Raw genomic sequence first — 13,674 nt, 5'->3', positions numbered from 1 at the left:
TAAGGACTTGGAGGCAGGAGCAGAATGCAACATATCCAAGATTGCTGATGATACAAAAATAGGTGGCAGGGCAACTTGTGATGAAGATATAAAAAATTAGCAAGGGGTACAGACAGGTAGAATGAGTGCATGAAAACCTGGGCAGATGGAGTTTAATGTAGGAACTTATGAAGGGATGCATTTTGGCAAGACCACCAAAAAGCTATTATTTAAATGTAGAAGGCCTCCAAAAAGTGCAGCACAAAGGGATCTGAGTATTTATGCATGAAACACAAACACTTAGCATACAGTACTGCAAGTAATTAATAAGGGAAATAGAATTCTAACCTTTATTTCTACGGCTTGGAGTTTAAAAACATGGAAGACTCATTACAACTGTACATGAGGCCACATCTAGATATCAGGTACAACTTTATTAAATCATGTTTAAGGAAAAATCTATTACCATTGGAACCAGTTCAAAAGAGAAACACTAGACTGACTTCTGGGGAGAAGGGGTTGACTTATCAAAAACAGCTAAATAGTTTAAGCCTTTATTTACTAGTGTACGGAAGAATGAGACATGATCTTATACTCTCTTCCACCCTCTCCTGTCAGGCAGAAGATAAAGAAGTGGGAATGCATGTACAAACAGATTCAAGGACAGCTTCTTCCCCGCTGTTATCAGACTTTTGAACAAACCTCTCAAGTGTTAACTCTGGTCTCCCTCTCTGCAGTGTAACACTATTCTACAGTCTGTTCTGCTATCCTGATACACTTTGTATGGTACAAACTGCCCGTACAGCACGCAAACCAAACATTTCTCACTGTGTCTTGGTACATGTGACAATAATAAATAAATCAAAGAAACAAAATTCTAAAAGGGCCTGACATAGTAGGCATTGAGAACATACACTCATGGAGGAATATCAAATTAAGGGACATAATTATAGAATAAGGGGGCACACATTAAAAATTGTGATGCAAAGGAATTATCTCTGCCAGAGGGAGTGAACATCTCTTGTGAATGCTAGATTATTGAAAATATTTAAAGGGGAAGCAGATAGATTTTTGAAATGCCACAGAGTTGAGAGCTCTGATTAGCTGACATGAAACAGGAGCGGACGCCTATGGCAGATCAGCCAACTCTTGATGAATTGCAAAACAAGCTTGAAGGGCCGAATGGCCTGTTCCCATTTTTTACGTTCTTATTCCAGCGATGCCCATATCCCATAAAAAGATAGAGACACAATGTCCTACCTTTGCGTTTACAAAAGGGCTGGTACCTGTCTGCCAACTCTTATGGAAACCCGGACCACAGATTTCACAACACATTAAGTGTGAGATGCTTCTTGCCTATTGTATATTGTTTTGGACCCCTTTTCTCAGGAAGGATGTACTAGCCCAGGAGCCTGTTCAGAGGAGGTTCATGAGAATAACATTTGAGGACTCTGGGTTTAGACTCGATGGAGTTTAGAAGGATGATGGGTGATCTAATTGGAACATACAGAATACTGAATGGCTTGGACAGAGTAGATTTTGGGAAGATGTTTGCACTGGTCGGAGAGACTAGGTGCTGAGGGCACAGCCTTAGAGTAAAGGGAAAACCTTTTAGAATGGAGATAAGGAGAAACTTCTTCAGCCAGAGAGTGGTGAATCTATGGAATTCACAGAAGGCTGTGGAGGCCAGGTCATTGAGTATAATTAAGACTAAGATAGATTGGCTCTTGAGGATCAAGGGTTATGGGGAGAAAGTAGGAGAATGGAGTTGAGAAACTTAACAGTCATGATTAAATAGCAGCGATGACACAGTGGGCTGAATGGCCTAATTTCTGTTCCTAGGTCTTATGGGTCTTGTATGACTGAGATAAAAATTAACAAGTGCAGAAAGTACCAGAAATACTCAGCAGGTTTGACAGCATCTGTGGAGGCAAACAGTGTTAATGCTTCAGGTTAGTTATTTTTCATCAGAACTAGGAAAATTTAAGGAGTAATTGATTTTGAACCAGTGAAAGAGACAAAGGTGGGAAACAGAACTGAAGATATTATCTGTGATGTGTTGGAGGGCAGCATAGATTAAATTACAAAACATTCCATGCTACAAAACCCAGGGGAGTGAGAAAGGGAAAAGTAAAGAAACAAAATGCCTGTCTACAACTGGTCTAAGTGGCTCAATAACAAGCACAAACTATGAAAACATTCATAGTTATGCTTCCGACATATCTTCCTCTCCCGTCACACAAATATTCTTGCCCATCATGGTTGACAGGGTCCTTAATTCTATCCAATCCATTTCATGCACTTATGTTTCTTGCTCCCTTTTACAAAAGACAAGTTCAAAACCTCATGGAGGTACCCACGATCAAAGCACTGGCATATGTCTGACTCGGTCATCTTACGATCCCGAATCCAATAGGATGTCCTCATTACCAAAGCAATGATCAGTTCAGACGACTGTTGGATGGATTGCTGGCTCATCCATTCCTCTCTCTCCATCAAATGCTCCCAGAAGCGGCCAAAGAAGAAACCATTCAGAGAAAAGTTCAACATTGAATGGCTTCAAGAGCCGAGCACACAAGCAAAACCCCAATAATGTCTTCATCAAAATCTCCAAAAAGAGTTTATCTTAACAGAATGGAGGAAGTCTGGAAAGAGCTGAAAATAGTCATCATTCATGCTGTGAAGAAACCATCAGCTGTATGATCAGGAAACACCAAGACAGGTTCAACGAAAATAACTACAACATCCAAGACTTCATCAACAAGAGATGGAAAGCTCTCCACATCTGGCAAAACAATATCACCCGAGAGTCAAATAAGAAATCTCAAACAGCAAAGGCAGAGTTACAAAGAAGAATGAAGGAAATCAAGAACCAATGTGGACTGAGAAGGCTAAGCAGCTGCAACTTCTTGACAACAAGCACAGTTTATTCTGTGCCACTGAGATACCATATGGATCCAACATCCTTGACCCCAAATTGGTACATGGTAAGGCTGGAATCTTTTGAGAGCTCTGATGAACTCTCTGAAATCAGCCTCTGATGAACAGAACAAATCCAAGAATTCCCAAACAGCAATGCAATTGTCAATGGAGACAAGTTTGAGGAAATCCCCCAACTTCCCATCAAAGATTACCGTGGACTGCCACCTGGTGTGGCAGAAGTTGAAGCTGATGGTAGACACATGAAGAGTGGAAAAGCTGGAGGAGGAGATGGGATTCCAGCAAAGATTTCCAAACAGGGAGGAATGGAGCTTACCCATCATTTCCATCAACTGTACCTGAAATTTTGGGACAAAGAAGACATCCCTGCTGATCCTAGGGATGCAAGCGTCACCACCACCTTCAAGAAGAGAGACAACGTGAACTGTGGGAATTGCCAAGATATCTACCTACTCTCCATCACTGGGAAGATCATCGCACAAATCCTTGCTAGACGCCTTCTCCCAGTCTCTGAGGAAATCCTTCTGAAGTGCTAGTTTGAATTCAGATCAAGCCATGGAACTATTATTTTCACTGTTCAACAACTCCAAGAGAAACAGGCTCAATGCCAATCATTCTATTTGGCCTTCATCAATCTGACCAAGACTTTGACTTAGTCAATCAGGAAGTGCTATTCAATGTCCTATCTAAAGCCACTCTCCAGAGAAATTTATCAACATCCTCATCTCCTCCACAACAGGATGTCAATGACAGTTATCATCGATGGTAACATGACAGAGTTCTTTGAGGTCAAGACAGGGATGTGTCATCGTCCCCACCATTTTCTCCATCTTCATTGCCACCATTTATCGTCTTGTCAAGAACAAGTTTCCCAGTGGGTCAGGCAGCATCCGTGGACAGTAAGCAAGCTAACATGTCGAGTCCAGATGTGCTCTGATGAAGAGTCATCTAGACTAAAAATGTTAGCCTGCTCTACACTGATGCTGCCTGACTCACTGTGATTTCCAGTATTTTTTGTTTTCGGTACAAATTCCAGCCCCTGCAATAATTTGGTCCCAAGTTTCCCAGTGGTGTGGACATTTTTTTGTCCATCCTCTAGACATTTTTTCACCTCAACCAGTTGAAATCTTGGAAGAAACCAATACCTCGCTTGTGGAGCTTCAGTATGTGGATGACAATGTCATATCTGTATTCTTTGGGGAAGCATCCCAAAGAAGTGATCTCAGTCTCAAACTCAAGATGACTCAGTCCTGACCAGGTCAAGTTCCAGTCCATCCCTCCATTAAGATCAATGGAAAAATCCTCCCGAATGTGGAAAATTTCTCCAACCCGGGAGGATACCTCTCATCTAATGCTGACATTGATGTGGCAATTCAACATCACATCCAATGTGCAAACACCCTCTTCAGATGCCCAAGGCTGAGCGTCTTTGACAACTGTGATATCAGTGCTAATACCAAGACCCTTGCGTATGAGGGAGTCACCTTTCTGACTCTTCTGTATGGCTCTGAAACTTGGACTCCGTATAGACACCACTTTAAGACCCTCAAGTACCATGGATGCTGTTTGAGATGGATTTTCTGCATCAGCTGGGTTGGGAAGCGTACTAACATCAGCATCCCTGAAGCAACCAATAGCATCAAGGTTATGACCATCAGAAACCAACTCCACCGGGACAGCCACGTGCTTAAGATGCCCAAGTTCAAATGATCAAATCACCTCTACCCAATGCAAAGGAGGCATTCAAGCAAGAGGAAGAACAGTGAAAGACCATATGAAATAGAAGCACACTTGAAAGCTGGTGTAGGAACAGAAGGAATGGGGTGTATACGTTCACAGATGATTGAAATTGGCAGAATAGGTGGAGAGAGCAGTAAGTAAAGAATACAACATCCTCTCCTTTGCTAATAAAGGCATAGAATACAAGAGTAAGGAACTGATGTTGAACTTGAATTAGATCTCAGTTGGACTATGGTGTACAGTTCTGGGTGCCACATTACAGGAAAAATGTGAATGCATTGGAGAAATCGCAGAAGCGATTTACAAGAATGGTTCCAGGAATGAGAAAATTTCAATGATGAGGATAGATTGAAGGATTGTACAATTCATGTTAGAGTGTAGATGACCAAGAAAAGATCTGATAGAAGCTTTCAACTTCACAAGTGGATTGAATAGAGTAGAAAGGGAGATACTGTACCCTCTTGTAAAAAGAACAGAAACAAAAGGTCTGGATTTAAAGTGACCTGCAACAGAACTAAGGATGAAGTGAGAAAAACCATTTTCACTCAGTTGAGTGGTTAAGGTATAGGAAGTGCTTGGAAGTGGGTGGATGCAAGTTCAATTGAGGCATTCAAAGTACAATTGGATGATTATTTAGATAAATATAATATGCTAGACAAAGAGGAAAAAGTGGGAGATTGGCACTTGGTAGTGATGTTCATTTAAGAAAATGGTGCAGATACAATGGGCCAAATGGCTTCCTTCTGTGCCACAATGTTGTATTTATGATTCTGTAATAGAGGTTTTCAAATGGAAATCAAATTATTACCTGAAAAGGAAGAATGTCCTGGGCTATGAGGAAAAGGCAATGAAATGACAGTCAATAAATTACATCTTTAGGAGTACCAGCACAGGCATGATCAGTCAAACAGTCTCCTGGGTCGTAGTCATTCTGTGATTCTATTTATAGAAAATGTGCTCTTCTCGACATGAACCAAACATACACTAGGTGACTGCTTTGTAAAACATCTCAGTTCACTTCGCAAACATAGCCGTGCCTTTTTTGTTACCTGGCATTTTAATTCCCGATTTTGTTCCTACACTGACCTTTGTTTCTGTCTTGCTGTAATGGTAATGAAATTCAATGAGGAGAAAGTGAGGACTGCAGATGCTGGAGATCAGAGCTGAAAATGTGTTGCTGGAAAAGCGCAGCAGGTCAGGCAGCATCCAAGGAACAGGAGAATCGACGTTTCGGGCATAAGCCCTTCTTCAGTAATGAAATTCAACATAAAGCTCACTGAATAGCAAGCACCTTGTCTTTTGTCTGAGCACAATACTGATTTCAATGATGTTAAATCACAACTTCCAAATTCACTTTATCTTTTTTTTCCCCTCTCATTTACTTCATTGGTTTGTTTGTGTGGCTGCTAGCTATGACGTCTTTCACATCAACACAGACATCTTCTGATCCCTTTATCTCCCAGCCACACCTTCTTGCACTTGCTCAAAATTATTATATATCCGATTTTTCCCGGGGCTGATGAAAAGTCACAGATCTGAAAGATGATTTTTTTTTCTACTGATGCTGTCAGACATGCTAAGTATTTTTAGCATTTTTCGTCTTCATTTCAGATTTCCAAACTTAACTGTATTTTGCTTTTGTAAGCTAACATATTATTTTGTTTGTTTGCTTACTCTCAGGGGTGGAAAATTACAGAGAGCCAGAGAATGATACAGCACAGTAAACCATTTAGTAATTTTCATATTACTAGTCCCATGCTCCCTGCTGTTTCTCCATAGCCTTGACATTTTTTTCTTTCAATTATTTAGTTCCTTGCTTAAGATTACTGGTGAGTCCTGAATATTGACTCTACACCTCACGAAGTCTTAGAGCATCAAGTCAAACATGAGCAAGGAAACAGTCTGCTGATAATATCCACAGAAGCACTGAGGGTGGCAAGAGCACAAAATGTACTTCCATGTCCATCACCAAGCATGCGGCTTGATAGCAGCATCAGTGACCAAGCTGGTCTAGCCCTTAAGGACATAACTGTTGGACTGAGCCTGTGGCAGGTGGTGAGGAAGCCAACACGAGAGTAATACATACCAATAATTAACTTTATCCTTCCTAATCTACCTGCTGTGGATGTATCCATCATGATAGTATCAGTAGGAGTGAATTCCTTGTACAGACTAAGTATATTGTACATGCAGAGGATACTCTCCCATTTGTTGTTTAGCACTATTACAAATGGATTAGACTTTGACCATATCTAACAATTCAACATCCAGACGGAGCTGAGGGCCATCAGCAGCAGGATTGTACTCCCCATCACAATTTTCAAACTCATGGCCCAGCATCTCTGTCACTCTACCATTACCATTAAGCTAGGGTTTCAACCCTGATTTAATGTAAAGAATAGGATGGTATGACAGAATCAGCACAAAGCAATACCTAAAATTGAGAAATCAATCTGGTGCAGCTAAAACACCTCTCCTTTGCCAAAGTAGCATAAGCAGTAAGTGATAAACAGGACTGAGTGATTCTACAACCAATAGCAGTTTGGCCACCTTCAGTTATTAATGGTGGTGGATAATTTAACAACTCGCTGGAGAAGGCTTTACAAAGATTCCTATTCTCAATGATGGGGAAACCCAGCACATCAATGCAAATGGTAAAGCTGAAATGTTTGCAACTAATCTCCAGCTAGAAGTGCCAGGTTATGGACACCACTCTTCAGCCAATTTGATACACTCCATGTGATATTAAAAAAATGACTGAAGGCACTGCAAAAGCTATAGGCCCCAACAGCCTCCCAGCAACAGCACTGAAGACTTGTGCTCCAGAATTCATCATGCTTCTAGTCAAACTGTTCCAGTACAGCCACAACACTGACATTTACCCAACAATGCAGAAAATTACAGAGGTATGTCTTCTTCACGAAAATCAAAACAAGGGGAAACAATGTGACCCGGATCACACGAAGAATGCGCCAGCATGGATTTGAAGGACTGAAAAGTCTGTTTCTTTTCTGTAACCATTCTATGATTCCGTGAATTTAAGATGTGTCTCAGCCAGAGGAAAGCCTCCTGCTCCAAGTTCCAGACTAGCTGTTAGCACAGTACTGCAGGTAAATTTAAACTCAAATGCAAATATGGAAATTGCAGCTGGTTCACGGTGGTAGTCCTAGAGGACCGTAGCTGCCTTCTCATTAAAGACAGATGGTTCATGGTGAGATTAACTGGAGAGTCACCTCGCTTCCGGCAAGGGGTGAAGATGAGAAGTCAAGACCTCTTTGGTGACCTCACAGGGTTAGTAACCACATATGGGAAATCAGATTAAAAAAAATCACCCTTGTGAAGGGAATGAGGAAGAAAGTAAGTATGATGGAGAGACAATAGAGTGTATAGTAGCAATCTTGAGGAGGAAGTATTGTTTGGATCAAATAAAAGAGACCTTGAAGGAAATAATGGGACTAGAAATAAAAACAATAAGAAACACAAAGTATTAGAAATGAAGTCAGTAAAACTAACATGTCAATTAAAATGGAGTGAGAAGAGAGGTAACCATGACAAAAGTTAACTTTAGATACAATAAGATGGGAGATGACAACTTCATCTGCTCACACATATTGTAATATTGTCATGCACACACATGAAGAATAAGTTTGAAGTCAACACAAACTAAAAAAGAAACAGAGGGACAAGATAGCTTTCTCTTTTCTCTGTCACTACACATGAATCTACAAATCCCTAAATTAACTGTTTAGATAAATCTTAATGATATTAAATTGCAACCAATCCTTCCTTGCATAACGTGTTTGAGAAGTTATTACAACACAAAAGCTGCTTACAGTGGTTAATGCAAGGGTACTCAAAGTGGGGGTCGGAACCTAACTGGTGTCATGAGCTGAGATTTTGGTGCTGCAAGTTAATTCAACAATAGCCATTGTGGAACTCCATCAGAGTAACGACAGCTGCACCCACCCCCCCCGACCAGGCGTCTACTCTCAGCCCCTAAACCCTGTTCAATGAGGAGTCATGACAATTTTCAAGTCACAAAACGGGGTCATATCTGAAAGATTTGGGAAAGCAATGAGTTAATGCTCTACTCCAGATAATTTTGCTTAGGTTTCAACACCAATTTGTGAAGATCACCATCACTGAGTTCCCCTCAAAATCACAGCATACTGACTTGGAACTATATTGCCGGTTTTTCTATATTGCTGCGAAGTCCCTAACAGCACTGTAAGCATACCTCCACCCTGAGGATTGCAGCAATCCAAGAAAACAGCCGCCACCATTTTCTCAAGAGCAATTACAGATTGGCAGCAATTCCCAACATGAAACACACATATAGGAGATCCCCAAAGTATGAACATCCAACTTAGGGATGCTCACACTTGTGAACGAGATCCCATTATACTAATAACTTTAAGGATCTGATCTGAACGTTTGCTTACAGATAAATATTATATATTGAACTGATTTGTACATACAAATCAACTTACAAACATTCTCAGGAATGGAACCTGTTTGTAACCTGCCATCTGCCTGTATTAATTTAATTTAATCAGCTGGCATAGTGAACATACTAGCCTTTGGATTACCAGTCAAAAGACATTAACATTATGCCATTGACTCACCATACATTTAAATAGAGACAGATAAAAAGGGAATAATTCTGAAAGAAGAATGTGGTTTAAAGTAAACTCCTTCCTATATAGTGTGGGAATACAGGGAGTGTATTTTATCACTTGAATACCGAAACATTCAGCCTTAATTAATCATAACTGAGGTAGAAATGGTGTCCGTCCTTAAGGTAGGACAAGTTCATTCAAACTGAACTATTTCTCATTTTTGGTCAGAAGAGAAAGATTATTAGTGTTAAGCTAAATGTGTAACAATGTGTAACTACTTGCTCAATTTAAGAAATAACTACAAAAAAAAGCAAATAACCTTTGTATAATGTAAGAAGAAAATGCATTATTGATATCAGTCTGAATGATCACTTGATTCACTTCTATTGAAGGCAACATCAATTTGGAAAATTAAACTTTAGGCAAATTCCAAATTGAAGGATTAGCTCTTGCGCCTGAGGCATTTTTTGTTAGTGGTATAGTAACAATTGTAAATCATATCTTATGAACATCCTTTTTCTGCACATTTGAAAACTGAAGGAGGATGGGGTTGGATAAACCTTCTGATTCACCCAGAATCATTCCAGCGCAGTTCCAAAGTAGCAGAGAATGGAAGGGAAATCATGTCATATTAGCATGGCAAAGGGTCGGAATGCATTTTGTGGAATTATCATGATTTTTTAAAATAAGTTTAAAATATTTAAAGTTTGTTAAAGACTCTCAGCTCCTTTTTAAACCAAGGCAGCTTGTCCAAGATATTCTTGTGGAACAGTCACCAGGTGTTGAAAGTTTTAACATATCAATAATTTCCAACAGAATCATAGAATCTCCACAGTGTGCAAAGAGGCAATTCAGCATATTGAATCTGCACAGACTGTCTGAAGAGTATCCCAACTCAGACCAAGCTCCCCACCCTATGTCCATAACTCCAGATTTACCATGGTTAATCACCTAGCCGGTACATTCCTGTACACTGAGGGCAATTTAGCATGGCCAATCCACCTAACCTACACGCTATTGGACTGTGAGAGGAAACCAGAGCAACCAGAGGAAACCCATACAGTCTCAGGGGGAACGTACAAACTCCACACAGACAGTCACCTGAGAGGCAACAGTGATAACCACTGAACCAACATGCTGCTCCTAACAGGTTTTAAAAGTTCACTCAAGAAAGTTTATTTTCAAAAAAAGTGTTCAACACCATAATAAACCACTCACTTACCTTTGAGCTGAAGACTGACCGTAAAAGACACGCCTTCAATTTGTGACATTGGGAGGAGTGTGACAATGCATCTTGCTGAAAGACCTCTCAAACTGCTTCATTAGTGGGCAAGACTGCAGCAAAGTAAAGTTCTCACTGCAGCTGACACACTATACAAGTTTTTGTTTCTCAGTATACTTAGCAGCAAACACCACTACTCCATCACCTACTGCAAAGTCCAGGCCAAGATATTGGTCAGCATTTTAAAATATAGTCACTACTAATAAAAGATATTAGCTGTTACTTCTCCCCTCCATTTGCAAAACTGTTCAGAGTCCATATTGTACAGTAATATGGCAATGATACTCACCAGTTGTGCTCTTGCAAAAATTATAGGCAACCCAAATGCTGAGACGACTACGCCTGTAGTGAGAAATATGGCAAGTTCTTTACATGCACTGCTTGCTGCATCAGTGTCATCAACTACTCTCCTTCCTATGTAGTATGGGATTGGAGAGAGAATGTAAAAGAAAAGAACAAACAATGGCCAGTATTTGCTGCAAGAGAAACAGGAAAGAAAAAGAGAAAAACAGATGAAGCTTAAGACACATATATTGATGCAACCAAAAGCAGTCACATATTAAGCCGTTGAAACTCCCTTTCTGACTAACCAGTTGATTGTATTTTCTGACATGATCCTCCATTTAGTTCATAACATTGTACTGCCCCTTGCATTACAGATTGAATCTCAATTTTAATCACTGCAATTCAAATCAGCGTAGGTAATTACCAAAACACTGCTTCAGTGAAAATCAACAGCCAAAGTTGCCTTTAGCCATCATGCTCATCTCAGCTACACAGAAATATGTATGGAAGATGCAAATGCTTAAATTAGCAAGGCTGATGGAGGGGCAAATCATAAATAAAAGAATTAAATACAAGTACTGTATAGTGAAGTAGTAGACTATTCCAAAATTGCCATTCTAAAGGGGCAATGGGAAAAATAACTTGGGGCAAATAGAGAGGTTGATGAGAAGAGCAAAGAGAATAAAAATGAGAACAAAAAGGAAAAACAGGATTGCAGTTCTTCTACACACATGCACAAACTAGAAAACTAGAGTCACTAATTAGAGTGGAAGGATATGACATGGCAACTTTAATAACTTGAAACTATAAACATCCTGCTACAAATTCATAAAAACGTAAGTGGCCCTATTGATTAAGAATACAATCCCTGCCATGGAAAAGAAATACTTCATTATACCAGTAAAGTTTCCTGAGTTACAGAGAAAGGAAAAGATAAGAAAATACCATGAGGCCAATGCTTCACACCTCCCATTAAGACAGTCCACCATCCTTGTAAACACCAGTAATATTACATGCTAGCAAAGGCAAAAAGCCCAAAGCAAAAACTTTGGGGAAATTCCTTTGGGGAAAACACTAATATCGTCAATAAAGTTGAATAGACGATGGTTGCCTATAACATACACCCAAACAGTCAACATCACTAGGAATATGGAACTGGAATAATCACTGCCACCAACTGGATTAGTTTGAAACATGACAACATTTTGTTTTGTATCCAATGTTCTTTACAATTTCACAAGCTTGACTACTTATCCTCATTTTCGCTTTCTCCACACACACCTTCTGCAACCAATCTGAATTAATTTCCCTTGATCCTGAGACTCACTTTAACTATGCTCCCTAAGCTTCTGAATGCTCATACCCAAAATAAACACCCTTGGCACCTACAGCCTTTCATTTCAGCTCGGACAGACAGTCATTTTTATTTATCAGTTTTAGGTGCCTTCATAATCCCTACATGTCAGTTATACGTATCACCATAATACAGACTTCAAATTTCTGCACTGAATCTCAATGGCCGTACAGTTTAACAGTAAGTCTCATGCTACATTATACAGCAAAGTGAGAAAGAATGAGAATGATATTTACAGACAATTTACTGATGCTTTCTGTAGTTAAAATTACAATAGTTTACATGCTGTTGTGTCTAAAATTAGCTGGAAAAATACAAAAAGCAACATCTTAGAATGGATTATGGACCAGTCTGCTTCCTGGCCAAATCTGGCTTTGATTGACAAAGCAGGTAGAATTTATTGTTTGTAGATAGGAGAACATTCAGGAAACAGCGTAAAAGAACCATGACTAAACATTTTGGAACATTCTGCATTTGAAAAAAATGAGGGATTGACAGAGAGGCTTAATAAGTATTTTAGAGGATAGGAAAAAACATTAAAAACTTGTCTTAGAGAATGTGAATGGGCCATTGGTGTATTATTCAACAACAAATCCATTGCAGACACTGCCTATTTACATCTAACATCAGTGAGATACAATGTAAGAGACAGAAATAAAGCAAAAGCTCTCTAATTGGTGGGGTATGACAAGTGAGGTTTGACAGGAAACTTTACTCAGTTCTCAACTTTTAATCATACGTGATAATGATTTGCATATATAGTCGAGAGCTATATATCCAAATTTGTATATGAGACTGGGTTAAAAGATTAAGTTGTGAAAAGGGAAGCACACATTACAAAGAAACAAATTACTGGATGGGCAAACAAAGAACAGATGGGATTATATGGGACTTTGGAGCTATCAGAATAACTTTTTAATAGTGAATGGTTTGGGATTATGGAGGATCAGAATGATTTAGGTACTCTTGTATCATGTATCTAGCACTGAAAGCAAGCCCCCAAGTACAAAAACACAACTAGAATGGATAACAGAATGTTGGATTGAACTACATTCGGTAAAACAGAATTGGGCAAGGAGGCAGACTGGTACTGAAAACAGTGCCACTGTTCTGCAAGGTGGCTCCCCAACTACATTCCAATCCCAGGCCATTTTCCCAAAGGTGGAATGGGACAGATGACAATGCTGCCAGTACTACTGTAGCCAAGTGACCTGTGAAAGATTCAGTAATGCTGATTGTCAACCTCCAGTTCCCCACAAGCAGCCAAGAATACCGCAGATGCTTGAAGGCAGTTTCCCAACCGTCGATCAGGTACCAAGATTCCAAGCAGGCTTCGTGGCCCTCAGTGGCAGTGTAGTATTGAGGGACACACCCTCCATCGTGATTACCTAACCACAAAGATTTTTTATTGGTTTCACAAAGTTTAAATAAGCTGGAAAGACCGTGCATCCACGTCATCCAGCAAACGGGAAGCC

General features: G+C 39.8%; 1 protein-coding gene across 1 annotated transcript in view; it reads right to left on the bottom strand.

The window, feature by feature from the left end:
* Positions 1-13,674, bottom strand: part of leprotl1 (leptin receptor overlapping transcript like 1) — a 62,187-nt gene that overhangs the window by 4,179 nt on the left and 44,334 nt on the right. Inside the window, exon 3 of the mRNA XM_072589156.1 lies at positions 10,850-11,036. Within this exon, the coding sequence (XP_072445257.1) occupies positions 10,850-11,036 (187 nt within the window). The remainder of the gene's footprint in view (positions 1-10,849; positions 11,037-13,674) is intronic.

This window comes from Chiloscyllium punctatum, chromosome 2, assembly GCF_047496795.1.
Source record: "Chiloscyllium punctatum isolate Juve2018m chromosome 2, sChiPun1.3, whole genome shotgun sequence".
Classification (NCBI taxonomy): Eukaryota; Metazoa; Chordata; class Chondrichthyes; order Orectolobiformes; family Hemiscylliidae; genus Chiloscyllium; species Chiloscyllium punctatum.
Note: the sequence above shows the minus strand (reverse complement) of the source record. Positions and strands in the feature narration are given on the sequence as shown.